The sequence below is a fragment of the Callithrix jacchus genome, chromosome 9 (assembly GCF_049354715.1).
Source record: "Callithrix jacchus isolate 240 chromosome 9, calJac240_pri, whole genome shotgun sequence".
In the NCBI taxonomy this organism is placed as follows: Eukaryota; Metazoa; Chordata; class Mammalia; order Primates; family Cebidae; genus Callithrix; species Callithrix jacchus.
The window spans coordinates 66,645,247-66,655,720 of NC_133510.1; the positions used below are offsets into that span (position 1 = coordinate 66,645,247).

At 53.9% G+C, this 10,474-nt stretch overlaps 1 protein-coding gene across 1 annotated transcript; it reads left to right on the top strand.

Moving 5' to 3' along the window:
• The first annotated feature begins 3,026 nt into the window (after positions 1–3,026).
• Positions 3,027–10,070, top strand: KRT8 (keratin 8). Its single transcript, XM_035256688.3, has 8 exons — positions 3,027–3,421; positions 5,962–6,170; positions 6,834–6,894; positions 7,355–7,450; positions 7,961–8,251; positions 8,643–8,863; positions 9,022–9,080; positions 9,564–10,070. Exons 1-8 carry the CDS (start codon positions 3,101–3,103, stop codon positions 9,752–9,754), a joined length of 1,449 nt encoding a protein of 482 aa, XP_035112579.1. The 5' UTR covers positions 3,027–3,100; the 3' UTR covers positions 9,755–10,070.
• The last annotated feature ends 404 nt before the right edge of the window (positions 10,071–10,474 follow it).

A 10,474-nucleotide genomic window follows, 5' to 3' on the forward strand; every position in this document is an offset into this window, starting at 1 on the left:
ATTTCAGGAAGGGCTTTGGGGTACTGTTTTTCACTCCTTGTGCTGCCTAAATCAGGACCTGAGTGCTCCCTCCTCCCTCTAACAGCAGCATGGGGAAGGGAATATAGGGAGAGCGCCTGTCCTCCCTTTCCAGGGCTGCCATACCCGTCTGACCAGCCCCTCCCTCCCTCCTTCTGCCTTCCCTGTCCCAGGTTTGGCACTGTGCCCAGTGCTCCTCCCTCTGGTCTTCTGGAAAAGGTTTCTCAGCTCTTCTGGATGCAGGTGTTTGTTCCGGAGGGGGTAGCATGTATTCAAATCACTCTTGAGAAAATTAGTCATTGTTTAAAGGAGCTGGGAGAAGGCCTGGTGTAAATAGGTGCTAACTGGATTTCCCTTGCTCCATTCAGCACAGCAGGAGGCCAGGGCCAGGGGTGGAGGGAAGTGGGGGAGGAAATTGAAGAGGGGAGGAGATGGGGGAGGGGGGGAAGGGGGAGGGAATAGAGGGGTGAGGAGGGGAGGGGAGGGGAGGGAGAAAACAGTGGAAGGAGGAAGGAGCCACTCACTGTGCCTACTCTGGGGATCTCTGCATTTGTCTTCTGGAAGGGACTTCAATGTGATTTGCGTGCGCAGGCGTGTGTGTGTGTGTGTGTGTGTGTGTGTGTGTGTGTGTGTGCATGCATGCATTGTGAAGGGAGCTTTTTTAGCTCCTTTGTGTTTTTAGGTTTATGTCTGTCCTCCGAAGAGGGGGCTTCTGGGTTTCTCTGTACTTCTGAGTATGGGTCCTATGTGCCTGTCTGTCTGTGAGCCCAGGTGTCTCTCCCAGAGAAGTATGGGGAGGAATCTGTACATCTGTCCTCCCAGCAGGTGGTCACCCCCTTCCCTGGGTCAGGGCTGTGTGTCACCTGTCCCTCTCCCCAAGGGGATCTGGGTGTCATTTGTTGGTCCTTCCAGTTCATTTTCATCCAGTCCCCACATCACACCCTGCAGTATCTTCCAGAGAACCCAGCCCAGCCATCAGGTAATTGCAGGTGGAATCTCTGCCTTGGGGACCTAAACCTCCTGCCTTCCACCCACGCCCGCCCCACCCAGGCCTGGGGTGCCTTGCTCAGCTCCCCATTCTTCAACCTCCCACAGGTGCATGCTGTGTCTCAACCTGCCTTCCTGACTCACTTTGCTAACAGGATTGGGAAGACAGGTGCAGAGACTTCCTCCATTTCCTCTGGCCCGTCGGGAGCTGGGAAAGCAGGAGGGTCCAGGTAGCACCACTACCTGGTTTCAGTTTGAGGCCACTTGTCTTCAATGTGACATTTCTTGCCAAGCCCTGTGACACTCACCATTGATGACTTCCACAGGTACAGAGAAAGTTAAGAACAGAAAACAGAACGGTAGGATGCACAGGGACGGACAGAAGCTAGAGACCTGCTGAAGACTTTTTTTTTTCTTTTTGAAGCATGGAAAACACATGTTATATGCCACTCAGGCCATAAATAAAATTTTAACTTAAAAAAAAAAGGGGGAGGAATCTGTGCATCTGTCCGCCCAGTAGGTGGTCACCCCCTTACCTGAGGTGACCAGTGCCACCCCACTCCACTGTACCCCCTGCCGTCCTATCTCACTTCCCATGATTCACTCACTGGGATCAATGGGAATGACTCCAACAAAGAGCCATAAGAACTATGAAGTCCCGGCCCCTGCCTTCCCTACCTTCTAGCCCTGTTCGTCATTCTCCAGGCCCTTCAGTGAGGCTTACAGTGTTAACCTGGCACAGGGGATCCTAGGACCTTGGGATGAAAGAAGGGCTCTGGGTTATGTTCAGGAAAAATGCTGTGTTGGATTGCTCTTTTTTTTCATTGAGACAGAGTTTCACTCTGCCCTCCAGGCTAGAGTGCAGTGGTGAAATCTCAGCTCACTGCAATCCCTGCCTCTCAGGTTTAAGCGATTTTCCTGCCTCAGCCTCTTGAGTAGGTGGGATTACAGGCGTGTGCCACCACGCCGGCTAATTTTTTTTTTTTTTTTTTTGAGACGGTGTCTCACTCTGTCGTCCAGGCTGGAATGCAATGCCTGGATCTCTGCTCACTGCAATCTCTGCCTTCCAGGTTCAAACAATTCTGCTGCCTCAGCCTCCAGAGTAGCTGGGACTACAGGTGCATGTAGCCACCAAACCTGGTTAATTTTTTTAGTATTTTTAGTAGAAACAAGGTTTCACCGTTAGCCAGGATGGTCTTGATCTTCTGATCTCATTATCTGGCCACGTGGGCCTCCCAAAGTACTGGGATTGCAAGCATGAGCCACTGCACCCTGCCTCTCAAAGTGCTGGGATTACAGGCATGAGCCACTGTGTCTGGCCTGGGATCTCTTTTTGTCTTGCACCTTCAGATGCAGAGGGACGACAGCCGCTCTGTGTGTGTGTGTGCGTGTGTGATGTTTATTCATACATTAATTCCACAAATATCTACCCAGCCCCTCTTGGCACTGCACCAGGTACTAGGGGTAGAACAGTAACCTGGAGAGATGAGGCAAAAGGTTGACTTCGGATTTAAGGCTTTGGACTCCAGGGGTTCTGTCATCCAGCCTGGGCAGGCCCTCATAATGGCTTCAATCAGGGAGAACACAGGAGAGTGTCTTCGGGGTGTCAGCAGCTCAGAGGAGGCCCTTTTTTGCCATGCTTCCCAGTCCTCCAGTCCTCCACTTTATTTCCCCCAGGAGGGAGGGAGACAAGACCCAGAGTCAGGGTTGTAGTGGCTGGATGACCCAGGCAAGTCTCCTTGTTACAGGAGCTTGTGCCAGGACAGGATTTCTTCCAGTTTAATGTTCACTGAATTGCCCTTCCCTGGGTTTCTGGGGTGGTGCTGGAGTGGGCTCCAGGGTTGCTGCGGGCCCTTGGGTGGCAGCAGCTCTCTGCTGCCCCCACCCGAGTCCTGCCCAGAGGTGGCAGGTGTTGGGTTAGGCCCAGCCCCCTCTGGTGCTAGCCATTCAGGTACGACGCCTCCTCCCCACCCTGGGGCTGGGCTCTCTTCTATAAAAGGCCATTCCTGAGTGCTTTCGTCCAAGAAGCAGCTTCTCCGCTCCTTCTGGAATCTCTCCCTAGTTCAGCTCGCCTGCTTCCACTCCTGCCTCCACCATGTCCACCAGGGTGACCCATAAGTCCTACAAGGTGTCCACCTCTGGCCCCGGGGCCTTCAGCAGCCGCTCCTTAACGAGTGGGCCTAGTGCCCGCTTGAGCTTCTCCCGAGTGAGCAGTAGTGGCTTCCGGGGTGGCCTGGGTGCAGGCTATTTTGGGGCCAGCGGCATAGGCATGGGAGGCATCACCGCCGTCACCATCAACCAGAGCCTGCTGAACCCCATTAAGGTGGATGTGGACCCCAACATCCAGGCCGTGCGTACCCAGGAGAAGGAGCAGATCAAGACCCTCAACAACAAGTTTGCTTCCTTCATCGACAAGGTGAGGGTCCCCCTGCGTGGCTGACTGTGCCCGCAGGCCCTTTCTTTCTCCTGGCAGTCCCGGTTCCTGTGCACATCTCCAGCCCACCACTGGCGTACTGATGGGACTCGCCAGCCCTGGCGACATAACCTTCCAACCTCCGACTCATCTCTCCTGTGCACCTTGGTTTGGGCTGGGTGAGGGTGGGGAGAGGGTCTGGACGGCCGGGATGAATCCTGGGGCTTCCTCCTTGCCTTTTAAACTGGAGGGTCTTGGAAGCGAGAGACATCTTAAGGGTACAGCCTAGTTCCCCCCACCCCTCTCTGCAAATCTCTTTCTTCCCCAGGTCATTCTGTCCTCAAACTATAAAAAATAGTAGTGATTATTGTTCTCACCCCAACCCGAGTTCTGATCGTCTTTTAAACTATCACTCTGCGGCAGTCCCAGCTGTTGTGGGGCTACCCTCCTCCAGGTTCCCCTCTCCCAGGGGCTCCCCAACGGTGCCTTTGTGATTTTTGTTCTTTTGTTTTTAAAATAGGTGTTTGGTGGGATTCTAGCATTCTAGGAGAAGGAAGTAGGTGACTCGGTTCAAACGCGCAAATATTGATTCAGGCCTTTGGCTCCCGGAGGCCTGAGTGCGGGGGTCACTGAATGAGTCATACCCTGGCCCCTGGGCCGGCCGCGTGGGCGGGGCGGGGCGGGGCGGGGTGGGGTGAGGGGCAACAGAGTCCTCCGGACGCGCTCCTCACCTGGTGGAGCTCGTTGTCAGGGGTGGGAGGGGTTGGGGTGGGGTGGAGGAGGCGCCAGAATCTGGCCTCGGAAAGCCCATCCGGGATTCAAAGTCTGCGGGTGTGGGACGCCCCGCCCGGGGTTCACGTCCTGTTAAGTTTATGGCTTCAGATAACGCTGCCGCCCGCCTACACCCCTCGCCCATTCAGCCCTTGTCTCTTTCTCGCGTTCTGCCCCGGGTCCGCCCCAGCGGCCTGGCTCCACGTTCACACAGCAGGAGCCAAGCCGGGTTTTGTAGCCCTGGGACTCTGCTGCCTTAGGGGCCTCGGGCCCTTCACGCTGACTGGCTCCTGGGAGGCATTGTGGGAACGGGAGGAGGAAAATCCTGGGGCAGAGTCATCCGGGAGGAACCCCGAGCACCAGGAAGCCTGTGCTCCGGTGCCCTTGGCGCTCCAAGCGCCTGGACTTGGCTTGTTGACTGCGTTTTGCTAGCGCTGGGGTCCTGATAGAGGGCAGCTAAGCATAGGCTTCGGAGTATGAATTCTTGGTTCGCACTGCTCCGCGGGTTCATGTGATGGACTCCCTTGCCAAGTGTATTTCCTCAACTATAAAATGATTAAGAGCGCCCCTAAATCCGAGTTTTTGCCTATTCAAATTTACATATTAAACACTTCAGCAGTGCTTGGCCCACACTCCATTAGGATAAAATGTTATAATACGGTGGCTCAAGCCTGTAATCCCAGCACTTTGGGAGGCCGAGACGGGTGGATCATGAGGTCGAGGGATCGAGACCATCATGGTGAAACCCCGTGTCTACTAAAAATACAAAAAATTAGCTGGGCATGGTGGCGCGTGCCTGTAATCCCAGCTACTCGGGAGGCTGAGGCAGGAGAATTGCCTGAACCCAGGAGGCGGAGGTTGCGGTGAGCCGAGATCGCACCATTGCACTCCAGCCTGGGTAACAAGAGCGAAACTCCGTCTCAAAAAAAAAAAAAAAAAGGTTATAATAATCATTTTTTTTTTTTTTTTTGGTGATTTTGGGACAGAATGACCTAAGGAAGAAAGAGATTTGCAGAGAGTGGTGGTGGGAATTAGACTGTACCCTCAAGATTTCTCTGTCTTCCAAAACCCTCCAGTTTAGAAAGAGTTACAAGTTTTTTTTTTTTGTTTTTTTTTTTTTGAGATGGAGTCACTCTGTTGCCCAGGCAGGAGTGCAGTGGCGTGATCTCAGCTCACTGCAACCTCTGCTTCCAGGTTCAAGTGATTCTGATTCTCCTGCCTCAGTCTCTTGAGTAGCTAGGATTTACAGGTGGGTGCCACCACGCCCGGTTAATGTTCATGTTATTAGTAGAAATGGGATTTTACCATGTTGGCCAGGCTGGTCTCGAACTCCTGACTTCAAGAAATCCACCTGCCTTGGCCACCCAAAATGCTGGGATTACAAGTGTGAACCACCATGCCCGGCCTCTTTTTCAATGTTAGCATCTTTAGAAAGCTTGGCTATTTTTATTGATCTGTAATGTACAATCTAGGTAAATTAAATTAGACCTGTTGGTTTGCAAATACAGCTTTAACATAACTCCCTTACCTGTCTCCTTCTAACTCCTTCCCTCACCCAATGCTCGAGGGACATTACTCCCCACCCAACTCACCATCTCGCCTGCTTTCTCCCCCTGGTCCTAGGTGATCCTTCCAGAACAGCTAACCAGGTGCCTGCTGTTTGGAGTCCTCACTGCTTGGGGAGTGGTTTAAGGGAATGACAGTGCTTGCTTCCCTCCAGACTCTGAGCCTGGCCTGATGTGGACGTTTTTGCTTTTTCCTCCCTCATATAGGTGCGGTTCCTGGAGCAGCAGAACAAGATGCTGGAGACCAAGTGGAGCCTCCTGCAGCAGCAGAAAACGGCTAGGAGCAACATGGATAACATGTTTGAGAACTACATCAACAACCTGAGGCGGCAGCTGGAGACTCTGGGCCAGGAGAAGCTGAAGCTGGAGGCGGAGCTTGGCAACATGCAGGGGCTGGTGGAGGACTTCAAGAACAAGTGAGCACCTCCCACCCTCTACCCAACTGGAGAGAGAAGTCACCCTGCTCTCCTCCACCCCTTGGGACCAGGGGTGGGAGGCCTAAGTCCCCATGGCCCTCTGTTGTGGGCAGTGCAGTCCTATCTAGTTAGGGTGACCACATGATGAGGTTTGGTCGGGACAGTCTGTGTTTATGCCCAGGCTCCTAGCATAATTGTTGATAGTACCCACCCCCTTTCAATCTCAACTGTCTGGATTTGGAGAACAAATTATGTGTCAGTGTTTATGTTGTAAACTGAAGATGGGAGCTGTAGGTAGCCAACAGGCTTCACTTTTGTACTTAACTTTCTGGCCCTTCTTTAGTCTTGACCCTTGACCTCTAGCAAACTCCAGGAAGTTCTGTTTGAGGTCTCATGTCAGGCCCTGCCATTAACACTCAAGGTGCCCAATCTGATGTGTATTCATGGATTTGGAGAGAGATTTCCTGCTCCCAGCCTTCCCAATGGGGAGGGTGGGGCAGGGGTGGGAGAGAGCAGCTGAGAAAGGCAAAGAACCAGGTTTCTCATATCCTGCATCTTTGCGAACTGAATTTTCCTGCTCTTCACAATGCCCCTGTCTCCCAAAAGACCAAGAGCAACCTCCTTTTTGCCTTCATCTTCTGATTCTAAGTCTTTTCCTCATAGGTATGAGGAAGAGATCAATAAGCGTACAGAGATGGAGAATGAATTTGTCCTCATCAAGAAGGTGAGTGAGCCTCTCTACCCCCATCTGGACACTGGAGGCTGGGGCTTGGAGGCTCAGACTGAGAGGCTTTCAGGGTTCTGTCCCTAAATATTCCTAAGTAGTGGGACAAACTCATTTATATCAGTATTTGGGTACATGGAAAGGTAGACAAGGATAGAGTTAGGTGCATTTGGACAGACTCTTGACATCGATGTTGGGACATGTTTGTAAAACAGGAGTAGAACTGAAGACCTGGCCCTAGAAGCCTCCCTAGAGGAGGAGGTAGAAGAGGGCATGTTGCAGGGAGCAGAGGTGAAGCTGTGTGGGCTGGGAACGCACGTGTGATGGGCAGAGGCTGGGCTGGAAGATCAGGCCACAAAGTGGGCAATTAGGAGGTCCTCTGACCAGGCCATTGGGTGGACATTGGGAGCCCCTTGATTGGGGATTGAGGAGCTCAGGCTCCTCCCTCTTTATCCCCCAGGATGTGGATGAAGCTTACATGAACAAGGTAGAGCTGGAGTCTCGCCTGGAAGGACTGACTGACGAGATCAACTTCCTCAGGCAGCTGTATGAAGAGGTATGTTGTTGGTTGCAGGAAAGTGAGGGTCCCCCAGCCTAGTCAGCGCCCCCACCCTGAGACTCAGCCAGAGGCTCCTTCCAGCCCCCAGAACACTAAGAAGACAAGGGCCCACTGCTGACTAATCACAGCCACCAATATTAGCTCAGCTCGTCTTCTACAAGTTCTGTGCCCCGCATGAAGAAGGATTCATTACTCCATTTCACAGATGAGAAAGTGGGCTCAGAAGTGAAATACCGTGTCCAAGGTCATCATGCAGAGTGTGGTGACTCAGCTGCAACTCTCTCCCCAAAGCCCTTCTTCCTAATCCTTCAGCTTCACTGGATCCCACTATGCACCTAGTGTTCATGCACCTACCTTTTTCAGGAACTTTGCCCTCCCCCAACCCTGACTCCCACCTGCTCCTCTCCTTTGCTGCCCCTGTCTTGTTCCCTAAGGAAGTCTGCTGTAGAAGAGGGGGTTCTGTGTGTGTAGAGACCAGGCCTCACCGCCCGCCATCTTCCCCGACAGGAGATCCGGGAGCTGCAGTCCCAGATCTCCGACACGTCTGTGGTGCTGTCCATGGACAACAGCCGCTCTCTGGACATGGATGGCATCATTGCCGAGGTCAAGGCGCAGTACGAGGAGATCGCCAACCGCAGCCGGGCTGAGGCGGAGAGCATATACCAGATCAAGTATGAGGAGTTGCAGATGCTGGCTGGGAAGCACGGGGATGACCTGCGGCGTACGAAGACTGAGATCTCTGAGATGAACCGGAACATCAGCCGGCTCCAGGCTGAGATCGAGGGCCTCAAAGGCCAGGTATGGGCTGGGCTGGGGGTGGGAGGGGATCCTTGGACACATCCTGGTGAGAGGAGATAGTGCAGGAACACTGAGGGCTCTGGGAGTCCGGGAAGGAATCCTAGACCAGGCTTTAGGAGTTGGAGGAGCAGCCACAGTTCAGCTTCTCAGTCTGCTTCTGGGAAACAGGAATGTAGGGAAGGTCCCTTGGGCCAGGAGAGAGGTGAAAGGGGAATGAGGGAGGTATGTGCATGCTCCCAAGGCTGATTTATGTACTCAGTCACATATATCAGGGTAAGGTTGAGCTCTGCTGCTTTAAGGGAACTCTAGAACCCAGGGATCTAGTCCAGTTAGAGTGGGGGGACGTTACAGTATCACAGGTGACCTCCTTACCTGTCCCCTACCCCCACAGAGGGCTTCCCTGGAGGCTGCCATTAGAGATGCTGAGGATCGCGGGGAGCGGGCACTCAAGGATGCTCATGACAAGCAGAAGGAGCTGGAGGCTGCCCTGCAGCGGGCCAAGCAGGACATGGCAAAGCAGCTGCGTGAGTACCAGGAGCTGATGAATGTCAAACTGGCCCTGGACATCGAGATCGCCACCTACCGCAAGCTACTGGAGGGCGAGGAGAGCCGGTGGGTGTGGGAACCTCTGACGGGACCCTCTTCCCTATCCCTGGGACCTGTGGTGGTGAGGGTGGGAGCCTTCCATAGCCCCTTGGGACTTGGGTCCTGTTGTTCTGGGCCAAGAAGGGCTAGGAGTTGGTCCTGACACCCCATGTGTCTGGGTACAGGCTGGAGTCCGGGATGCAGAACATGAGTATCCACACGAAGACCACCAGCGGCTATGCAGGTGGGTGTTCAGGGCTCTGGGATGCCTCAGCTCCGGGGAGGAGGCTGTGCTCAGTCGCTCACAGTGACCTCAGCCTGAGCATTCCTGTTCTTGAGAGAATCCCAGGGTGGTGGGGGATATACTCAGGACCCCAGTAATAGAGTTGCTATTAGAAAACACCCAAATAAACTACAGCTGTGTGCCAGGTGCTGTGCTAAGTGTACTATGTGCTTTATGTAATTTATTTTTTACATGACTCCTGTAAACGTCCTCAGCTGAGGGAGCTGAGGCCCAGTTAAATGACGTGGCCAATGTCACACAGCTATATATATGGCAGCTCTTTCCCACCCTGCTCCTGGTTTTCCCTGACAGTTCTGGAGTAGTGGACCATGCAATCACTGGTCAGGCAGAGCTGGGCTAACCTCCCGTCCCTGGGGCTGTGTTGGGAGTGGGCAGGGGGAAGGTGGCCTCCTGTACTGATGTGGCTACTTCTGCCCCTCACAGGTGGTCTGAGCTCTGCCTATGGGGGCCTCACAAGCCCCGGCCTCAGCTATGGCCTGGGCTCCAGCTTTGGCTCTGTCGCGGGCTCCAGCTCCATCAGCCGCACCAGCTCCACCAAGGCTGTGGTTGTGAAGAAGATTGAGACCCGCGATGGGAGGCTGGTGTCTGAGTCCTCTGACATCCTGCCCAAGTGAACAGCTGCAACAGCCCCTCCCAGCCTGCCCTTCCCAGCCTGCCCCTCCCAGCCTGCCCCTCCTGAGGCTGCCCCAGAGCCCAGGAGGGAGGTTGCTGTGCAGGGGAGCGCAGGGAACAGGAGACCCACCTGACGCTCAGCCCTAGCCCTCAGCCCACCGGCGCTCAGCCCTCAGCCCACCGGCGCTCAGCCCTAGCCCTCAGCCCACCGGCGGGGAGTTTACTGCCTGGGGACCCCCCTTGCCCATGCCTCCAGTTGCAAAACAATTCAATTGCTTTTTTTTTTTTGGTCCAAAATAAAATCTCAGCTAGCTCGGACAATTGTCTTTGCTGTGTGTGCATCCAGTGTCCACCGGGGTGAGAGGGAGGTGGTCAGGAGGCCTCTTCCTGGGAGTCAGAAGCTGGGAGGGGTCCAGGAAGCAGCACTGCACAGTGGGCAGGTCTGACCTCAGCTGTTCCCAAAGAGGCTCCTTTGTTGAAACCTAGTTGACACCTTGGTTGTTGCCATAGGTCTCTACCCCTGTATCATAATCACTGACCTGTGCACAGTGCTTTCTGGTTTACAACGTGCTTTCAAATACCAAGGTTCATTTGATCTATGCAGCAAGGCCCAAGAGGCAGGCAGAGCAAGTTTTTGAGGGCATTATAGGCAGAGAGCTCAGTATGCTTCCTGTACACCTTGGCATCAGGACGATTTGCATATTAGGAAAGCCAGGCTCAAT

Coding starts and splice junctions, on each gene's coding strand:
- KRT8 (XM_035256688.3), top strand. CDS start 3,101: ATGTCCACCAGGGTGACCCATAAGTCCTACAAGGTGTCCACCTCTGGC. Junction 3,422..5,961: donor TTGCTTCCTTCATCGACAAG/GTGAGGGTCCCC, acceptor TCCCTCATATAG/GTGCGGTTCCTGGAGCAGCA. Junction 6,895..7,354: donor AATTTGTCCTCATCAAGAAG/GTGAGTGAGCCT, acceptor TTTATCCCCCAG/GATGTGGATGAAGCTTACAT.